This window comes from Rhipicephalus microplus, chromosome 2, assembly GCF_043290135.1.
Source record: "Rhipicephalus microplus isolate Deutch F79 chromosome 2, USDA_Rmic, whole genome shotgun sequence".
Taxonomy (NCBI): Eukaryota; Metazoa; Arthropoda; class Arachnida; order Ixodida; family Ixodidae; genus Rhipicephalus; species Rhipicephalus microplus.
The window spans coordinates 275,102,140-275,124,557 of NC_134701.1; the positions used below are offsets into that span (position 1 = coordinate 275,102,140).

At 53.2% G+C, this 22,418-nt stretch overlaps 1 protein-coding gene across 4 annotated transcripts in view; it reads right to left on the reverse strand.

Annotated features, from left to right (window-relative positions):
- Positions 1-22,418, reverse strand: part of LOC119179018 (uncharacterized) — a 137,099-nt gene that overhangs the window by 17,117 nt on the left and 97,564 nt on the right. The window contains exon 1 of one of the 4 annotated variants that reach the window (XM_075882019.1): positions 12,704-15,789. The exons of the other annotated variants lie outside the window; for them this stretch is intronic. Within the exon in view, the coding sequence (XP_075738134.1) occupies positions 12,704-15,488 (2,785 nt within the window). The 5' untranslated portion in view covers positions 15,489-15,789. Of the gene's footprint in view, positions 1-12,703; positions 15,790-22,418 lie in introns of those variants that run through there. 4 annotated transcript variants of the gene reach the window in all.

Here is a 22,418-nt window from a genome sequence, read left to right on the forward strand (position 1 = left end):
TGATCCAGCTGGAGAGAGACCTCGCTTGCGAAGGGCACATGACAAATGCCGTGTCTGCTCCCGACTGTCTTGCGTGAATTTATCAAGCCCGTCCTCGTCTGGGCGATACGAACGCCACTCCGCAGACGGGTATAATCGTTCAAAGTTCGCAAGCGCCAGCGAAGAGTCTCGGAGGCACGGAGAAATCGCAGAACGCTGCTACTTCATGCAAGAAAAAAAATGGGCGCGCTACTAGGCACGCGACAATGGCGAACTGCAGGAGCGTCACGAAGGGTACCCGACAGCCGCCACTTACTACTCTGCGCGCCGTCCAGGACGTGCATGTCGGGTGACAACGCTTGCTTGAACGTGCCTTGCGCTTCTGCCGACGTCGCGGTCTCTATACGCGTGTCTCCACGCTACGCTCGTCAAGCGTCGCGAGAAGACGTGCGCGCTCGAAACAACCTTGTGCGCGAAAGAGCGCGCGACGCACGTCTTCGAAGGATGCGGCGGCGGCGGCGAGGACGGTCGCCGCCAAAGCGTACACGAAGTCGTGCCAGAGGGCTTCGCCGACTGCTATTCCGGTCACGCCCAGGCCGTAAAAAAGGACCGAGACCTCTCCCGCCTCGCGGTTCTTGTGAATTTAACGTCGGTAACAAGTGGATGCGCGGTCGTATTCTGGGCAGAACAGAACGTACGCCGGAAGTCCGGCGGACGTCGACATCTACGAGCAAAACACGTTCGCCATCGCGAAGCGGCGCAGTATCCCTAACGGAAAATTAAAAAAAAGTGGGGGGGGGGACACCGCGCAAGGACCAAGGTGCGGCACTGCACACGCTGACAAGAACAACGCTACCTCATAAGTAGAGGCAAAAAAGAAAAAAAAAATGAAACAAACGCGTACGCAACTGGACTGCACGTGAGACTTACTCTCGCGCGGGTGTTCTCGGATGGGCAACACACCTGCCCGTAGAATCGGCGAAAGTGAGCTAGAGTGAGAGAGAGAGAGATGAGAAAACCACGCGAGACAAAAGGGACGCGGAAAAGTGGGCGGCAACGCGCACGATACCGCCGGTGTCCACAAGGCTTCTCAGCAAATGGAAGAGAAAGGGGCGTGATCCGTCGTCTTCGCAGGAGGAGGTATACAGCCGAGAGTTCGACGGACAGAGACTGCAGTGGGCGATTGTGTTGACATACAATGGACGAGCGAGAGAAAAAATGAGCAGCCGGGCAACGACGAAAGAGACAAAGAACTCTTCCGCCGACGAAACGCCCTCGACCAGAACAGTGCACACTTCCGCACTTTTTCTCGAGCGAAGAGTCGACCTTATGGAGACCCTGCTTGTGAACACTGCTTTTCTTGAAGCGAAAGAAAACGAAGCGATCCATGCGGCGCCATGAAAGTTATTAAGTCGCCTCTCTGACATGGACGCTCGGACTGTACAGAAGTACTACACAATCGTAGGCTATCCACTGCGGTGTCATGCACAGTCGCATGGACTCTCTTATCACTCCAGAATATTTTTTCACTAAGTACACAAACTTCGGACGCTTTTATGTTTACCGTATGCGCATTGCATGTGTATGCATAAAACACACACAAAGGCACGTGACACGAGCACAACTTCCACAAAAAACTTGACGCTCAAGCCCCACCAGAAGAAATAAGAAACACAAGAAAGGAGCTCTCGTGCTTCTTTCTGCTGGTGGTGCTTAGGCACTAATCTGACCTGACCCAAACTTGGTTTCCACGAAGATACGTACCCATTAAACCAGCTAAGAGTACTGCCAATACACAAACACACATCATGGCGTAGAACTAGGTTTCCCAAGCACACTCGAAAGCTCCTATAGTGACGATTAGTACCAAGCAAGTTATGTAAACCGCGCGCACTCAGAAGCTGTCAGATTAAAAACCGAAACTATGGCGGCTTCCACTGCAGATCGCGCAAACGCAACAGGCAGGCCACAAAGGCACCACGTGCTCATGATTGCAAAGCTCGGTGGCTAACACACGGCGTAACTTGGGCGAGACGGCAAACGAGCCGAGGAGACTCGCAACTCACGGATGAGCGGCGGGAAACAATGAGCGAGCAGCGACGACAAAGGTTCTTCCGCTCTGAAGACAGGGCACGTCGAAGCGAGCAAAGAAGCCACGTGACCTTGGCTGGCGACGTGCCGGCATGCTCCGGCCAGGTCACACAGCGGGTTGGATGTTCACGCGACCGTGATACGAACGAGAGCCGTGCCCCCCCCCCCCCACACACACACACTCCCTACGCTCGACGACGACTCGGAAGGAGTCAGCGACCTCAGACAGGAGGGAAGAGGTCTCCCGGGTCGACCCGTACCGGCACGTTCTTCGCCGGAGCCTCCGGCGGCGACAGCACGACTGCTCAAGCGTGGAAGGGGCTCCGCCAAGCCCAAAAAGGCGCTGCTGCGGACTTCCAATGAGCCGCCGCGACACACAGACCCGCACGCACCAGTTCCTTCGGATGTTTAATTCATAGTGCGCTCCCGTCGCGGTTACAGGCGGAAAAAGTCCCCCACTTCCTGCGCAGCTTCCGCTACAAGAACATCCTCAGCGTCAGTCCAAGCCCTCGGGCAGAGCTCCGTGTCGGCAGCTAGTCAGTTACGACCACCGTAGTCAGCCAGGAAATTTAGCGGCGTGATAAAACCTTTCGTTGAAGCTACATTTGAGATATACCGAATTGTCGAGCAGGTACACTTCCACAAACGGGACTGACGACAGCCGCTGCGCAATTCGCTCATGAGTCGTGAAAACAAAAAAAAAAAAACATCCGCCGCCAGTGAACGACACGATACATCATTCACGAGTTGAGCAAACTACAAGACACTTGTCCCGCTGAGTCTAAAGAAGGGGAAGCCAGCAGTAGCGCCGTGGCTGGTTGCCACAGAGTGCGCCCAGCGCTGCGACGACCTCTCCCCCACATTCCTTGAAAGACAACCCTGCGCGCGCCAACCTGGTGGTTTGATAACGCCGGAGAGACAATACATCACACTGACATTATCTCGAATGTATATGGCTAGATCATGGCTAGGATTCAATGTAATCAGAATAAAGACAGAACCAAATGGCACATAGCACACAGTGCCAGCTAGCCTGCAGCGCTAAGTCGTGTTTAGGCTGCATGCTTTGGTGCTCTAACCAGGTTGGCGACGGTCTCAGGAATCGCCTAGTCGGAAGAAAGTGCATGTTCACTCGACAGCGCTCCGGTACGAGAACACGAACGACATTAAACTTTGTAGTAACATCACTTCGACACAGAAGTATACCGAGGTTATCGAGAAGCGAACAAAGAAGAAAACAGCACCGACGAGGCACAAGTGCCGGAGTCTTCATACCTACACACGCATCGGAGGCCAGTCCGGCGTACAGCAACTCTTGCCAACAACAGATCGCGCACCTCCAAAAGGGGCGTGCGTTGTCCTGGCGGCGCGGCAGCAGCTGGTCATCTCAACGCGGCCCACACAGAGTGGGCAGGCAAACGAAGAAAGGGGGGAGAGAAGGAGGCGCGTCTTCCTCGCTCCTAACAATAACAGTCTTCAGCGGAGGAGCCAGATCGACAAGAGAGAACGAAATCCACCGTGAGCGGCCCGTTTGTCTGCAAGCCGTCTCTCAGCCGACGCGCGTCAATCAGGGCGAGCTTTTCTTGGCGGCGGCGACTGGACTCGATTACAAAGTGAAGCCCGAACAGAGAGAGCGAGCTGGCTCTTCTACAGGGACCACCGAAAGCAAAGCAGGTCAAGCCGCGCCCCGCAACAGCTGCGGCAACCTCCCCACGCCTCCTGCATCGGCAGCTCAACGCCAAGACGGAATCGGGTAATTTTGATCGAACGCACTCAGCACGGGAGCCGCAGACAACGTCGCTTGATCGCCCGGTCACGGAATGTAGGTACGCACGCTCGCGCGAGCACCGCTGTTGATAGCGCCTCCTTGTTCGCCAGCGATTCGCCAAACTGCCTTTATAAAAATCGTTGGTTCTACCGCAAGAATAAAGGTTAGACGCAAAAAAAAAAACAACAGGGGTTGAAGGGGGATGTTGATGTTTCCCAAATGCCTATTCCCCTACAAGTTGCAGAGATTCTTGGTGCTTACCCGCACACGCTTAAGAGTTAATGCACTGAAATCACTAGCGCGGTTGGTTGTTACCTGGTGCTGATCAAAAGACCACAATAACTGCTACTATAGGCGGACGTGAAGTGAAACAAAAAGAACCAACATGCGGACCTCTCTACCAACGTTTACGACTGTTCGCGCCAGGACCACGAAGAGAAGCAGTTCTGACCGGATTCGGAGGGCCCCCTTCGGTAATATTCGTTGCCAGTGAGTCAGACAAGAAGCCTCCAGCAGAGCCGACATCTACACCAGTTTGCGCCAAAATATGCTGCAAGCGTGATAAAGTCGCAAGGCCACAAGCAGCAAGTCCTAGCTGTACAGTACGCCTATGAAAGGGCCAGAAGGCTCCGCCTCCCTGTTCCAACGTGGCAGCAGTTAGGCGGTGTCGTGACTGGGGGAATTTGTCGGGCCCGGAGCCATCCAAGGGTCAGGGCGAAGACGGGCCGAGGAGCCGGAGCTGATAACTTGAACGATTTATTTACACTATTTTACATGATGTTGAAGGTAGCGTGTTACATGGAGTAAGCATCATACTAGATGATGGAAGGAAGCTCTCTCTCCGAGCGTCTTGCGCTCGCGTTTTTATGCCCCCGAAGGGAGAAAGTCACACCGCCTCCTTTCCAACCCAGGAAGGGAGGAGAGGCCCGCCCAGTTCGCTGCCCGGCGAGGGTGTAACACACACAATACACGACACCACTGGCACAGTGCGAGAACGGGGAGTCGTACGCGCCGAGATGACTCTTCGAGGAGACATCGCTCGGGAAAGGCGCCATGGAACGTGAGGAATGTCCCCGAAGATGGATACAAAGCGCTCGGCTCATTGTCCGCTGAATGTTGACGACCCAAGCAATGACCACTCCTTCTAGGCAGCCCAGACAGCGAACAGCCCCCCCTCGGTAATCCGTCGGTCGTGCGTGCCCAAAGGGCTTTTGGCAAGACGAGCCGACGACTCTAAGGAATTCGCAGTACTACTGCTGTGTTGTTGCCGATTCTGGACGTCTCAGGACGCGCTGCGAAGCCGGAACCATTCCACGCGTCCAAGCGGCGCCCAGACATGGGGGCCGATCACAACAGCTCGTCCGCCGCCGGGAAAAGGACTCGTAGATGGGCAGCCCAACGCTGCACCTTGAAGAGGCCTGGCAGCGCAGCAGCTCTGGAACGGCTGCGGCTCAGGTTTTCTCTCTCGCTCAAGTGGGGTCAGCAGGTCCGTAAGTAGTGCTTCTCCGTCGAAGGGGCCCCCGCAGGTCGAAGGCTGGGACTGACATTAGTGATCAAATCCGCACAGTACCCAAGCAGCGACAAGGCGGTACACCACCCCTCCCGAGATATGCCAGGCTACTGAACTCTTAGCCCGTTGTCGGCATAAAAGCAGCCACACTAGAACATTGCTCGGAACGTCCCTAAACAAAGCAATATGGCAACGCTCCTAAAGTTTTGAAGAATTTACCTTAAATAAATTGCACTCAAGCCGCAAGTCGCATAGCTTTGAGGCAAATGGCGAGTGAGAAGTGAGAAGGTCGGGAAACTCAACTAACAAATTATATCCCTTTCTCAACGTCTGGCCTTGGCAGGCAGACTAAGTAACAGGTTCACCATGCAGTAAAGGTTAAAAAAAAAAAAAATCCAAAACGAAAAACGAAAAGATACACGGAATGACATAACAAAATAAAAACACTGGCTGTCGTAACTCAATCGGAATGCGCTTGCTCCTTATCACAGGAAGCCTCGGCTGAGAGCATCGGCATTTCCATTATCCCGCCCCTTTTTGTAGCGGATCTCAAAATTATGTTCTTGCAGTGCCAAACTCCATCTCAGTAGGCGGCCATTTTTAGGCGACATATTCCGAAGCCATGACAAGGGACAGTGATCTGTCTCGACAAGAAAGGGCGAGCCGGCCAAGTAGCACCGAAGCTTGTGAATAGCCCATACTAAGCATGCACACTCTTTCTCTGAGGTGCTATAAGCCTCCTCACGTGTTGAAAGCTTACGACTAATGAAAAGCACGGGGTGCTCCTCTCTACTTTCATCTCGCTGACTCAGAACAGCCCCAAGACCCCTTTCACTAGCGTCGCACTGAAGTACAAAAGGTCGGTTATAATCCGGAGCTCGTAAAATCGGTTGAGACGTCAGTGCTGCTTTCAAAGCCTGGAACGAACTTTCCCTTAACTCGTCCCACTGGACCTTAACGGGCTCTCCCTTCCTTAAACTGTCGGTCAGAGGACTGGCGATCTGTGAATAGTTGGGGATATAGTGTTGGTAATATCCAGTGAGGCCTAGAAAGGCCCTGATATCAGTTTTAGTGACAGGTCGGGGATAGTTCTCGATGGCGGCAAGTTTTACCTCGTGGGGCCGCCGGCATCCTCGCCCAACAATGTGCCCTAGATACTCTACTTCCGCCTGTCCCAATTGACACTTTTCTGCTTTAACAGTGAGGCCCGCGTTCCTTAAGCGCGTCAAGACGTCCCGCAAGTGGCTCAGGTGTTTTTCCCAGCTGTCCGAAAACACTGCAATGTCATCTAGATAAGGAACAGCGTAGTTCTCTGCTCCCGCCAGCACACGATCCATGAGCCGTGAAAAGCAAAAGGGCGCGTTTTTGAGCCCAAAACTCATGACCAGGGGTCGGAAAGTGCCCAAGGGGGAGATAAACGCTGCGTATTTACTGGCTCGTTCGGTCATAGGCACCTGCCAGTAGCCGCGTGTGAGGTCTAGCGTGGAGACGTACTGAGCCCTGCTGACAGTTTCCACTCTCTCCTCTACGTTGGGAATAGGGTACAGCTGGTCTCGCGTGACAGCATTCAGTTTCCGATAATCGATGCAGGGTCTCGGTTCCTTCCCGGGTGCTTCCACCAGTATTAGAGGGGAGGTGTACTCACTCTCCGACGGGACGATGACACCAATTTCCAACATTCTTTGAATCTCGCGTGCGAGAATTTCCCTTTGCCTGGGTGACACGCGATAAGGCCGTGAAAGAATGGGTTCCCTAGAAGTTAGTTCAATGTCGTGCTCAACTAAATCGGTTCTTCCTGGCCTGTCGACGAAAGCTCCCTCAAACTCGCGCAGTAGGTTCTCCAGTTCTCTTTTCTGTTCTGCATTCAAATTCGAGTTACTGGTGACCGTGTCTAGCAAGATGTCGAGGGACTGAGAATTAGAAGCCTGCCCGGGAAAAGGAAAATCTGTCTCTAATTCTTCCGGAACGTTAAGCGCGAGTTGAACTACTGCTGACCGCTGGTGGTAAGGTTTCATCAAGTTTGAATGGTAAATCTTTACCTCTTTCCGCCTTCCCGGTAGTTTGACCACATAATTGGTGTCCGACAACTTCTGCATAACCTTCGCAGGGCCCTCCCACTGAACCGCGAGCTTGTTCGCTTTAGATGATGCTAAAAGCATCACCTGATCTCCTTCTGAAAACGAACGTTGACGTGCGTTCTTATCGTACAGACGTTTTGCTTTAAGCTGCGCTATTGTCATGTTCGCCTCAACGAGTTCTCTGCAGGTCTGAAGTCGCCCGAGTAAGCCCAACACATACTCGATCACAGTGGGATCCTCACCTCTCCCTTCCCAAGATTCTCGCAGCATGCGAAGTGGGGTCCTTAGAGATCTCCCATATACTAGCTCAGCGGGACTAAAGCCGGTGGCCTCGTGCGGCACAGACCTCAGGGCAAACATGGTGGCTGGCAAGCATGCTTCCCAATCTTTCCGATTCTCGTAGCACAATGCCCGTAAGACCCTTTTGAGAACCGAGTGCCATGCTTCTACTGAATTGCTCTGAGGGTGTCTGACGGAACTGTGTATTATCCTAATGCCACACCTCTCCAAGAATGTGGTAGTTAGTGCGCTAGTAAACACACTGCCCTGGTCGCTCTGTAACTCTGACGGGAAGCCTACTCTCGAAAACACTGAAAGCAAAGCATCCACTATTTCTACAGATGACTGCTCCTTCAAGGGAACCGCCTCCGGGAATTTTGTGGCAGGACATATCAAGGTTAAGATGTAGCGGTACCCTGACTTTGTCACAGGCAGGGGGCCCACAACGTCCACGACAAGGCGGCGGAAAGGTTCACTAATGAGTGGCACCAACTTTAAGGGCGCTTTCTGCTGGTCGTGTGCTTTGCCTATTCTTTGGCACACATCGCAGGATTGCACATACCTCTCGGTATCCTTGAAACAATTGGGCCAATAAAACTCCCTAAGTAGACGAGTCTTCGTTTTCTTTTTGCCAAGATGGCCCGACCACCCGCCACCGTGACACAGCTCCAGTACTTTGGCTCGATATTTCTGTGGAACCACTAATTGATCATAGTGCACCCCCTTCGAGTCTTTGTACTGACGGTACAAAATTCCGGCGCGGCGGTGCAAAAAGACGTTCTTCCGCGCCAACCCCTCCTCCACCATATCGCTCAACTTTTGCAGCGTTTTATCCTCGGCCTGTTCCGCAGCGATAACCTCCGGGCTTACTTTCGATAGCTCCAAGAACCCGCCCATGCAAGGTGGCACGGAAAGAAGGTTAACTTCCTCGCTGGCCTCACTGGAACTCTTAAAGCTGCTTTCGCCATCGCTCGGGACGTTCTCCTGATTCGCGTCTGCCCTTGTTTCGTCGGGGCCCTGTGCCTCTCTATTTTGGGAACTGCCGAGCTCCTTTGCGATCTCCTTTGCCTTAGACCGCGTTAGAGCATGTACAGTGTGTTCTCCAAAGCTCAGACCTTTCTTTCTTAACAGGTCCTCCGAGTGGTTAGAAAAAAGGTAACCGTACTGCTTCGGCAAACTTTGTGACACGGCAGCCTCTGTTTCCAGTTCTCCGAAGGGACCCTTGATGAGGACTTTGGCCACTGGCAGACACACACTGTCTTCCTGCGCTACCTGTCTGATCCACGCGCAGTCTCCGGTGAACCCATCCGCGGGCACGTAAGATGGGTGTATTACATCCATAGTGGCCGCGGAATCGCGTAGAACCCGGCAATTTTGCCCATTGACAGTCATCTCTCTTAAGTACGGTTCAAGTAACCTCATGTTCTCATCAGTATGGTTAAAAAGGGAGAAAACGAGTTTTTCCTTACGGCAACCCACTGCTAAGTGCCCCGGTTCATTACATCGATAGCACACAATGGGTTTCTTTGCCTCAAATGCTCTGTCGCGATTCTTATCCTGTTCTTTCTCTTTGCCAGCGCGTCCACTCATGGTCGATTCCCCGTGCGTGTCTTTTTCATTCGTCCCTCCTGGTGCAATAGGGGCATAACTGTTGCGCTCAGACTGCTTAAAATTCTCACGGTACGGTTTCTTTGTGGGTTTGTTGCGCTCTCTTATTTCCTCACGCCTCATGGTGTACTCTTCAGCCAGTTCTGCGGTACGCTCCAAATTCTTTTCCCCGGGCTGATCTAATACCCATAAGCGTGCTTCGTCACTTAGAACGTTTAGGAATTGCTCCGTGCAAATCAACTCGACTACCTTGTCATGGTCTCCAAAAGCTCCCTCGCCCTTAAGCCACTCAGTGAGATTGCACCTCAGACTGTATGCAAAATCGGCAAATGATTCACTGCTACGTTTGCTACTATTTCTGAAACGTCGTCGGAAAGCTTCAGCAGACAGCCGATACCTCTTTAGTAGCGCACGCTTTACAATATCGTAGTCATTCGCCTCCTCTCGCGGCAAACGAGCCAGTACATCCGCTGCCTCGCATGGAAGCACGGTCAAGAGCATTTGTGCCCATAACTCCCGCTCAAACTTGCCTTCGCAACTTCTCTCAAAATTGACCAAAAATAACCCGATATCCTCTCCCATCTTAAAAGGATTCAGGAGGTCTTTTATTTTTGGTGCCTTACTTACTGGAGCATTGAGTGTTGCGCCTCCTGAGGTAGTTGCCCGAGCTATTTCTAAGTCTAGGCGCTTTTTCTCCAGTTCGTGCTTGCGCTCGCGCTCGCGCACGCGTTCCTGCTCTTCTTTATGGCGCTCTTCCCTTTGGCGCTCGCGCTCCTGATCTTCCCTTTTTTTTTTATATCCTCCCACAACTCCACGATCTCCTCGTCATCTCTGCTTGCCTCCATAGCCCTGATGACTTCCGCCTTTTTAAGATGTTTCCCGCAATCAATCCCGAATTCCCCGCATATCACGTCTAGGTCCGATCTGTGCAACTTTCTCCAAGCCATGGCCGCTACTTTTCTGCCGACAAGTTTCTCAAGGGAAAGCGTTGAAGCAAGGTTCCCGTGAACAGGCTTCCAACACTCTTGTTACCAGGAAGAACTAATTTAAGCCTGGCAACTCTCAAGGAGAAAAGGTCGTGCACTCACCAAGCCGGAGTCGAATTCCTGCGCAGATCATCCCACCGCTGCCATCCACTGTCGTGACTGGGGGAATTTGTCGGGCCCGGAGCCATCCAAGGGTCAGGGCGAAGACGGGCCGAGGAGCCGGAGCTGATAACTTGAACGATTTATTTACACTATTTTACATGATGTTGAAGGTAGCGTGTTACATGGAGTAAGCACCATACTAGATGATGGGAGGAAGCTCTCTCTCCGAGCGTCTTGCGCTCGCGTTTTTATGCCCCCGAAGGGAGAAAGTCACACCGCCTCCTTTCCAACCCAGGAAGGGAGGAGAGGCCCGCCCAGTTCGCTGCCCGGCGAGGGTGTAACACACACAATACACGACACCACTGGCACAGTGCGAGAACGGGGAGTCGTACGCGCCGAGATGACTCTTCGAGGAGACATCGCTCGGGAAAGGCGCCATGGAACGTGAGGAATGTCCCCGAAGATGGATACAAAGCGCTCGGCTCATTGTCCGCTGAATGTTGACGACCCAAGCAATGACCACTCCTTCTAGGCAGCCCAGACAGCGAACAGCCCCCCCTCGGTAATCCGTCGGTCGTGCGTGCCCAAAGGGCTTTTGGCAAGACGAGCCGACGACTCTAAGGAATTCGCAGTACTACTGCTGTGTTGTTGCCGATTCTGGACGTCTCAGGACGCGCTGCGAAGCCGGAACCATTCCACGCGTCCAAGCGGCGCCCAGACATGGGGGCCGATCACAACAGCGGGCTCTCCAGCCCTGTACAGGACATTCAATAAAGTCTATTCCTCCACCTCTCCCTGCAGGTTGGAACGAGGCGTGAACGTGGACAGATAATCTGCAAGAAGTTCGAATAGCTACCGGAAACAGCAACCTTACCCAGAACCCGAAATCCTCCGCGTGCGTTTTAAGTTGCGTTTACCGACGCCAAATATGCCCTAATCTTGCGAAAGAAAACCCAGCTAAACAGCGAGACTTGAATGGGATTGCAGCGCTCCCAAAACTGTACGTAAATTTACGCTTCTCTGACAGACCACTACACTGGCTAAGCTGTACTGCACGAACTTGCCGCTGGAGGTTGAGGGGATGTAATCAACGAAGACAGCACATTTTTTTGCGCGCTGATACAGCGAAGTGTAGGGTGCCTAGATGTGCGCACGCCTCTAGGTCACACATCGAGGCACCCTAGCGATGTGTGACCTTTGTAACTGAGGCTTTGTATCTAACCAGGTCGTACAGGCTGTTTCACACCAAGGCGAAAACTCGGAGCGCATTACAAGGCGCTCCGAGTTCTTTAGGTGTTAAACAGCCCGTACGACGTGTATGAGAACGTACGTCCCAGTTAGATACAGGGCCGCAATTACAAAGGTCACCAACGCTGTACCAGCGTGCGATTCCCACACCCCTATTATCTGCCGGCTAAAGCGGATAGACGCGAGCACGGCGGCCCCTACCGAGACAGGTTTGCGAAGGGCACTGAAACAATGGGGCACAATGGAAGAGCGCGAAACGAATTTCGCAACGTATTGGTGGGGTGGCGCGCCGCCACAGCAAGGCGACGTATATATCTCCACGATGACGATGACTGGGGCACCGGCGGCGCCAGAAAGAAGCGGAGGAGGCTTTCCAGCATCAAACCGCGGGGGATGTCAGAACAAAGAAAGCGTGGCTCGGAAAAAGAGGTTACTTCCGCGGCAAGCAGGTCGCTCCCGGGGCAGACGAACGAACTGCGGGAGCTCCCGGGGCAGGGCTCTTAACGAAGGATGTGCGGCGCGGGAAAGGGCTAGCGCGCGCCAACACTGCTTTTGGGGTCAGCACTCATCGTCACGGATCGTTGGACAACAATAAAGCAAACTAGCCGTGCTTAGTAATTAAACGATGTACGGGTTACAGCTAGAACGACTGTGTATAGCTGAACTTTTGCAATGATAAAATACAAGTGTGGTTCTGCACTATTCCTTCTACAATAGCTCCGCTACGTCTACAATGAATTCTCGCCAACTATCTCAATTGGCAGTTGTTAGGCATGTCTAAATTAGTTTATACAACCGCTAAACAAGACTGTCATATAGGCGCACTAGGGCGAAGAGTAGAAATCCTGCAGCCCCAAGAGAGTGAAAGCCTGTCAGCGAAGACGCCAATGATTAGGCCGCGATCGAGCTGTCCGACACCATTATCAAGCTCCGTCGTCAGTTCAACGGTGAACGAAGGCTCGGAGATTCACACAGTCCAACTCATACTCTCGCTACAGGTTATCCTGTAGCTGAACAGGTTATCCGGGGATGAAAAGTAGCGAGTACAACTTACTGCAACACGGGCAGGCGGCATCCTCGTCGTTGTCACCATTCGAAGAAGGAGGGGCGCGGTCAGTTGAATCGACCACGGGCACTTGCACGGAAGGCGGTGCGGAGGCCGCCGAAACACAAGGCGACGCAACCTTCATGGCAGCATCGCGCACCACCACCGGTCCGACGGGAGACGCGGCACGTTGCTTCTGGACGCTATCCACTCTGACGTTGTCCTTGCCGGATATAGTTTGCTGGTGGTTCTGTTTGGGCCTGGGAGAAGCTGACGAAGTGTCTCGTACGACAACGTCTGTTTGGACCGCCGTTCGCGGCAAAGAAGCCGACCGCACTGCGTTTGTGGGCTGCTGCTCAGACTCTTCGAGGACGAACGTGCCCGAGCGCTTCAGCTGCCCTGGGGCTTCTTGCGCTTTTGAGGCCTCCTCTGTAGCAGCGATGTTGCTCTCCGCTGCGGCGTGCCGCGCATGCTTGGCGTTTTTCGAGATTCCGGAAAACAGCGGCACTCTAGGGGTGACAGAACAATCCCTGTTCGGGGCGACGGCAGCCGTCACTCTTGTCAGTGACGGCGTGGCCTGCTGCGGCGTGGAGGCGTTGTTCCTGCTCGGCTGCGGTATATGTCCGACTTTCGCTCCGAACCTGGACCGCTTGGCTGGCACTGGCGCCGCCGTGAGGACGGGTATTCCGGATTCTTTCTTCGCTGGCCGAGCAGCGGTCGAGGGCCGGGGCAGCCGAGACGCGGTTGGAATCCGAGACGTGCGCGGACGTTTGTTCTCGGAGGCGGCCTTCGGCTGGCTGATGCTGATGGCGTTGAAGTACTGAAGCTTGTCCTGGAAACTTCCCTCGGATGCCTCCAGCTTATTGGCTCCGGGAACCTCTTCTTCGACAGCGTCGCGCGACTCCGAGCCGTCTGCATCAGCGGGAGGCGGAGAGTCCGCCTGCACCGTAGTAGCGCGTGTGCCGCCGCTCCGCGCCGCTTCCTGAGCGGAACTGGCGCCGGACGTGCCAAGCGTGACCTCGTTTTCTAGCACGAACGTTTCGTAGTTTACGGACTGGATCATGTCGCTCCCGATCACGCACACGTCCACAGCATCCTGGCTTTCCTGGGCGGGCAGGTGGTCCACAATTATTACTTCCCGTTCTTCCGGTACGTTCAGGTCCTCGGACTCCAGGTCCGACTCGCTGCAGGCGCCGTTCCCGTAGCGCTCTCCGGGAGTGCCGCAGTCGTCTCCAGCAATGAGAGGCTGATGCCCGAACGGGCCACCATCCAGTTCGTGGTCGGGCGTAGACAGGGGAGAAAGGAAGGACTCGCCAGCCCGGTCCGGCTTGAGGAAGATGAAGCTGGCCTTCTCGTCGGCCGGGAAGTCGTCGGAAACGTCGGAGATTGGAGAGACGGTTTCGCGACTCATTCGCCGCTGCTGCTCACTCTCGGGCTCAGCGGCAACGAATTCGAACTCGTCTTGTGCGGGACATTCTTCACAGTTCGAGCCCGTCGATGCCGAATCGTGTCTTTGTCTTAGGCAGCTTCGTTCGAAATCGGTCGCCTCGGCTTCTTCGTTAGCGACCTGCTCATGTGCGTCTGCGTTCGATTCTAGGGGACACATTTCGGAGGCACCGTCGTGACTCTCTGCAAAAACATGAGATCTGTCTTCGGTATCCGCGAGTAGCTGTGTGTCGACCTCTCGGTTACTCTCGATGCAGGGTGCCTGTTGGGTCTGATCACAGTCGTCCTGGTAGCACTCATTCACTTCGACAACGAATGTGACGTTAGACGCAGGTTCACTGTCTTGTTCTAAGAGAGAGATTTCGTGTTCGCATGGTTCGCTAGCTGCGCTTGGAAGTTCATCGCGTTCAGTGTCCGAATGAACAAGAAGAAACTTACCTTCACTGCAGCTGTCGGCTCCACTCGCCACACCAGAGTCTGCCTGCACGCTATCGGCTGACGGTGGGCCACAATCGGCGGACACGGCTTCCGACTCGGCGGACACGGCGGTACCATTGGCGACAGAGTGAACGACATCGGCGTTCTCGCTCAGCACTTCTACCGCAGGGCATGTTCCGTTTAACAGCAGCTTCTTTAGTGCCCGCTTCTCATCTTGCTCGGCATCACCACCGCTGAGGTCGAGACCGGGAGACAGAAAATGGGGAAGCACCGCCTCGGAGAAGACTTTGCCGCTGCGCGACTCACGGTTCCTAGGCGACTTGGCGCGCGGTGGTCTAATGTGGTCACCGTTCACCTCCGCCCTGGGATCGCAGTAGATGAGACCCCAGATCCTGTTGGCGTCGCCGCCGGCGTCGTCTGGACGTTCGCTGCCACCGGGTGCAGCCTCCAGAGAGCGCGGCAACGTGTGCGCCCGCATGACGAGGGCGGCCTCCTGGTGACGTTTCGCCTCGGGCGATTCGCTAACGTCCAGAGGCACGGAGGACCACTGCGACAGTTCCTCCTTGCGCGCTGCCGTCTCGGTCACCGCGGCGTCCGACATGCGTCTCCTGCCGGGTTCCTGGTGGCTGCCTTTCTTCTTATCCTTGCCAAAACGGAACATGCGCAGGAAAGCGTTTTTGTCATTGCCGCCGGGCGACGCATCCTTGGTTTTGGAACCGCCGATGCGGAACGACCAGCTCCTCTTGAAGGGCTCCTCCTTGTCCGGGGGCGAGGGCTTACGCAGAGATCCCTGCCGCTCGAAAAGGCCCAGCTGCGGGGAATCATCGCCACCGACGGCGTTGCTCGGCGACGGACCGCCGTCCAAGTTGCGGTTCCACTTCACGCGCATCTTCTTGCGCCACGAAGACATTGTGTGGCGGGCTCAGGCCTCGGGTCGCATCGAATGGCGGCGGATGCAGATGAGCCGGCGTCGACCCTGAGCAGTTGAGCACGCTTCTAGAGCGGCGACGTTTCCCACGGCCGGTGGCGCGGCAACCTTCCGGGACTCGTCCTTCATCATTCGGAGCGGCGGCGGATACCGCCGCTTACACGCGCTAAACCCAACGGCATCACAGTCGAGGACAAGCAAAACCCGATCGGCTGGCAGGCAGCTGACCGGTGGCCTCCCAAAGCGCAGGCAAGTCGACGGAATCCACTCTCTCGAAGCTGGCGGATCCTGCGCGTAGAATAACAGCGCACTGAGCGGCAGCCGCTATCGCACAGCCAGCGGGAGAGCACGGCGCGAAATCCGCGAGCCACGAGAAAATCCAGCGACGTCTTTCTCCTTCGCCGAGAAAGAAACGACGACGACGACGATCGTTGCCACTTACTCGCAGCCGGTGACTTGAGCGGGGAACAACAGCTCTCTCGCCTCTCAAACAAAGAGTGCAGCACGTACGCGCACTCACTCACACACAGACACACACGCGAGCACCGCGCCGACAGCTGCGACGCCGAGTTCACAAAAAGGGCGCCTCGTCCCGCGCAGCAGCCGGATAGGTCAAGCAACTAGGAGAATGAAGACGGCAGATACGACGTCGGACGCAGCAGCAGCTTTGGGAAGAGGCACAGAACTTGGCGTGTGGAGTGCGTGAACGTCGCGGGACAGAATCGAAGAAGCCGAGCAGCGGGCCAGCCATCGGCCGAGAAGCAACCACGAACTGCTCCCCCCTGCCCAAGGCGGGCGCGCACATACACAAACGGCCCGCTGGCTAGGCCCTACGCTACACGCACAAAGTGGCGATGGAAAGTGGTTCGGAGAGGAGGTCCAGATGAAATATAAATACGGACCAAGCGGCCGCCTCGGGCTTACCCTCGCTCTTTCTTCCCGGCGTGCGCTTCGCACTCGCAACCTCGATGCACCCCACCTCCGCAACCCCCGGGGAGAGGAGGAAGGGGGTTCGTATCTCCCTCTCTCGTCCCAAACAGGATCCACGGAGCGCGCGGAGGCAGCAGCCAGCGGAGCAAGGACAAGAGCTCGCCTCCGTACGCACACTCGGCCGTTGTTGTGCGTTGTGAATCCTAAATTCCCAGCGACGATGCGGCATTTCGCAGCACTTTCTCTCCACGGGCCTCGCCAGGCAAACGAACCCGCGTATCACGCACATTTGTCGACGTTCATCGAACAGTTGCAACCTAATCAGCGCAATTTCGCGCTGATATAAAGCAGAATTTTTTGCACTGTGTATCAGTACACTATTGATATGTAAGAACCAGGTGAAGTTGTGTATCACGCAGATTGCACTGCGTGAGGTAGCGGAATTCAGAAGGCCACAAGTGCCGTTATCCCGAGTCTATAAGGCTGCCTGCGTTGATATACGAGTGCACGCAGCAGTTGACAATGCAGCCACTGCCGTAAACGTATAGTACGTTGTATCGCGTTTTTCTTTTTGTTCCTAAACATTTGCCCGTCACCTCAGAGGTCCGGGCGATGTTTATTGGTCGTAGAGCAGCAGGGCTCTTGGCGAAACGCGTTGGTTGAGCTCGCTCTCGAAAAGGACAGCGCGCGCCCTTCTTATCGCAACCTGTGGCGCTGACCATGCATTTGACCCACTATATCTACGGGTGGCAATATGTAATGCGCGAACGTATAGACAATCAATCGAACGCTTAACACGGCAGCTGTTCGGTGTGATCGAGACCGGCACTGTCTCATGACTCTCCGCTGCATGCTAAGCCATTCTGATTGATTGATATGTGGAATTTAACGTCCCAAAACCACCTTATGATTATGAGAGGCGCCGTAGTGGAGGGCTCCGGAAATTTCGACCACCTGGGGTTCTTCAACGTGCACCCAAATCTGAGCACACGGGCCTACAACATTTCCGCCTCCACCGGAAATGCAGCCGCTGCAGCCGGGATTCGAACCCGCGACCTGCGGGTCAGCAGCCGAGTACCTTAGCCACTAGACCACCGCGGCGGGGCATGCTAAGCCATTCTACCTTTGAGACAATTGCAAAAAGTAGCTTTCCGTTCATAGTTGCGCATATTTTCGTTCTACAAAACAAGTTACGTGATTGTTTAAACTCCTCTTCGTATTTGAGTAACATTTTTAAAATCATAATTAAACATCTTTCTCCAGAATGAAAAAAAATCAATATGAATCCACTTCTATTGCGATGAGTATTTGCTTGTTTGCCCGACAGCTTCTGGTAGCACTTTTGATACGCCACCGTAATATAGAATATCCCCTTTTTTGACAAAACCAGAACTTTGCAGGTCAGGCTTTCGAAAAAAAAAACCACGATACCAATCAGATTCAAATGCTCAGATAAACATAACTCACGGGTAAAAAAAAGAAAAAAAAACACGCAAAGCGGCTGAGGCTGCACGTTTACAGGTTACTATCGTCACTCGTTACCGCAAAGCGGGCGTCCCAATGTTTACCCATCACCGTTCGTATCAAGACCTGATGACGTCACGAATTACGCGTATAACGACAGTAACTGAATCTATTCTCTCCGCGTCCGCCGCTAAGCTCACAGTTCCTTCCTACCATCCGCGACCTCGCAACTTGAGACGATTCATTCGTGTGAAACCTGAATAAAAAAAAAACCTCTATTATTTGTTCCTCCATTCTCTTCCCCTTTGTGACCCCGTATAGAGAACAGATTCATGAAGGCTGAATTTACGACGTGCCCGCCTCTTGCATACCACAACGCTTGCTTGTGGTATACCTTTTTTTTTTACATACATAAAGCGTGTCTCAAGTATACACACGCAAAAATGTCGCCAACAAAAATGAACCCTCTCTCGTCTGGCTCGGAAGGCTTTGTAATACGTTCTAGAAATTTTGCACAAGCATCAGCAGAGAGATAAAAAAGGACGTTTTGGTCGTGGACAATGCCTCAAGTCAATAACGTCCCAAAACCACCATTATGAAAGACGCCGTAGTGGAGGGCTACGGAAATATCGACCACCTGGGGTGAACGTGCACCCAAATCTGAGCACACAGACATACAACATTTCTGCCTCCATCGGAAATGCAGCCGCCGCAGCAGGGACTCAAACCCGCGACCTGCGGGTCAGCATCCGGAGCCTTAGCCACCAGACCACCGTGTCGGGTAATGTCTACAAACCAGTGAGAGAAAATCAGTGGCGTTAAAGGAGAATCTGCATGGCTATAACTAAGGTCTGTATACAAGATTAAGAAGAAACGAGTCAGTAAGTTTGTACTGATAGACCATTATCTCAAAACTTCACCTTAATTTTACGGCAAGATGCTGGCCACACGTGATAATAATAATAATAATAATAATAATAATAATAATAATAATAATAATAATAATAATAACAATAATAATAACATCCAAAGGTTTACGTGTCATAACTACCATTGTGATTATGATGTGGCCCTTAGTGAAGATCTACAAAATATTATTGACCACCAATCTGAGTACTCCCCCCCCCCCCTCCAATCGAATTACGACCGCCGTGACCGACAATAAACATACGCGTGTGTTACTGAATTCAACTGCCTCATTTTCCTCGCATAATGCCAACGCTGGTTGGCTTACTATATTGGACGACAGTGTCGATCATAGTGTTTCTAAATGGTGGCGAATATTGACTATCTCATCTGCTGTAATAACAACTTTACCACTTCTCAATCCAATCAATCAGTTGTCTGCACAGGTCACCAAACTCACCCATGAATCGACTTACTAAGATCGCAGCTGCAAGTCTGAGTCTCGAGTCAGGACCGCGTGAGCCCGCGACGTAAAACGTAGTCTAGCGGGGAGCTCTATTTTTTTTTTTTAATCCGACCTATGGTTGTCGTTCCGTTTTTTTTTTTCATCAGAGTAATTTACCGATCGCATTTTATCATTACTCCTGCGAATGATACGCCTATTAAAGGGAGGGCGACCTAAGGTCACGGGGACGCGAATGTCACAACTCTCGCGAAAGTTAAAACGCCATCTCTGCCGCGCAGACGCCACACAGGTAGACGCGTCTCGTCTTCCTCCCGTCCTCCGAGGTTCGCTCGTTCGTATATACGCCCCGCATCAGCTGTGCGAAGCACGTTTTCCCCTCGTGCCCTCCGAAATCACGCCGCTCGCCCCTTGGCCGCAGAGTGATCGAGTGGGCGAGCGTGCGCGCCAAATTCAGCCCTGAACGCACGCCAAGAAACCTGGTCAGCGAGCACGATAGAGGCGAACTATCGCAGATACGGTGCGAGGAGCGAGTTATATACTAGGACGGGAAATCGCTCTAAACGGGAGGACTATACATCGCCTATTCGATACACGCATGCAGTTTCGATGAATGACGTGGACGCTATTTCGCGTATCGTACACGCAAGCACGCAGTGTCACGATCTGTTGCTACTTCACGTAAGACAGGTGGCGCCCGCCACCTAGCGCTGTTAAGAAAATGTTTTTTTTTTTCATTCCTGTATATCGCGACGTTAACTGATAAGCTCACAAAGCGTTTGATGTTTATTTGATTGATTGATATGTGGGGTTTAACGTCCCAAAAACACCATATGATTATGAGATTGATTGATTTGTGGGGTTTAACGTCCCAAAACCACCATTTGATTATGAGAGACGCCGTAGTGGAGGGCTCCGGAAATTTTGACCACGTTGGGTTCTTTAACGTGCACCCAAATCTGAGTACACGGGCCTACAACATTTCCGCCTTTATCGGAAATGCAGCCGCCGCAGCCGGGATTCGATTCCGCGACCTGAACGTTTGATGTACCAACCCAACTGTTTAAGTGCGCATGCGTCTACGTGACACCCCGTTCGTTAATTTCTGAAAGATACAAAACACGAAAGTTAACAGACCGCGGTATGGCGGCTCTGAAACCCATCCGTAACATAGTGTACACATTCTCGTTGATTCATTTAGAATATCGCGTAACAACTCATTCAACTCAATTGATTTGGCTCTTACATGAATTAAAAATATCAAGAAATAAAATGCACATATGTAAATGAGGAAACGGGAAGGTAAAGTTGGTATAACTGCAATCGTAAGTGGCACAACGCTCGACTTTTAATAGAGAAACGGAAATTGAAGACAGAAAGAAAAAAAAATGACAAGATTGTAGAACGCATGGGCTAAAGTGAAACAATGGCACATAATGTTGTGAGGTACACCATGGGCCACACTGTAGAAGGTGACGAGCAGCAGGCAAAAAAAAGCTCTTCGTCCCGATAAATGAAGTTTCCCGTGCCTTCCTTGGCAGGACCTGTCAGCTGGACAAAACTATAGCACCACAAAAAGCACGCACTATATCGTATCCCTTAAGGCTAAGCTTGCACACACATCTAATCAGATTATAGTTTTCCTTCTTCCGTTCAATCCGATATATATCACCGGGGCATGTCTTCCTTCGTTTCATTTTTCTCGGAGACAACGGGAAAGGGTATACGTACGAATGACACACACACACAAAAAAAGAAAGCGGCGTTATACGTTACCAAACGACAGAGAAGGGAAGCAACGACCTCTAAACAGAGTACACTCCCGCACCTGCCACGTACGGCACAGCACACTCGCTGTCACTGCGAACACGGCCCGGGGGCGATCATCGCTAGACCGCACTTGGCGTCGTCGTCTTCGCGCCCAAACCGACCATTTCACGGCGCAGCCGACGTCTCGAACCGCGGTATATACCGCTGACCACTGACATTCTCGCAAGCCCGCCCTTTCGTACAAGGATCTCGGCTTCCGCCAAATGCGAGAGTATGTATACCACACATGCGGGGTAAGGGGGGAGGGGGGGGGGGCTTTCGCTTTCGCAATTGTATAGTACCGCAAATTCGAACGAAGTCGTAGAAAGAAGCGAGGTTAGCGAAAAAAAATGGCACAGGTTGGATAAGGACCGGCTGGAAGGGGGGTCACTCTAGAAGAGCAGAGGGGCAAAACGAACGCCTCATACGGCCCCAAAACTGGTCCGCCTGCTGTTGCTGTTGCTCTGGTCCCTCATCGCTCCAGTGGATCGCCCAAGTGGTGCGCGTAAAGATACGACCGGTCAGAGGCGGCAACATGCGGCCCGGGCCACGCAAGACCTTTGGTCGGAAAAGCCGCTACCGGAGCAGCCCTCATTACGCGATGGCGCTATCGCACCAAAGACGCCGTACAGTGGACTAGAGGAGGCCGCGGCGCCAGTTGGCCGCCTCGTAATACGAAGCGACAGCGGAAAGGGGGATCGCCGAGCCAGACAAGGCAGCGCCCCGACGCGGAGATCGGAATATTTAAAATGATGGATCGAGACCTGTTTGGCGAAGTGAGCGGTGAGACCGAGGCAGCAGCTCGGGTTGCGTTATACATGGTTCACTTATGGACGCTTGCGACGCTTCGCAAGGCGAAGTTTGACCGTCAGTTCAGCGTATACAACGTTACGGGCCGTAGCCAGACCCACCCAGCCTTTGAAGGACGCCACTTCCTTCGGCCCCAGTGCTTGTCGAAGAATGTATATGAACAGAACCTATCACTGCGTGTCTTCATTGCTTACATAGACGAAAAAGTGTACGAAATAACAGTACGCATTTCCCCTTGGCCTTGATTTGATTTGATTGATATGAGGGGTTTAACGTCCCAAAACCACGATATGATTATGAGAGACGCCGTAGTGAAGGGCTCCGGAAATTTTGACCACCTGGGGTTCTTTAACGTGCACCCAAATCTGAGCACACGGGCCTACAACATTTCCACCTCCATCGGAAATGCAGCCGCCGCAGCCGGGATTCGAACCCGCGACGTGCGGGTCAGCAGCCGAGTACCTTAGCCACTAGACCACCGCGGCGGGGCGCCTTGCCATTACACTGTCCTCAGAGAACAATACATACGA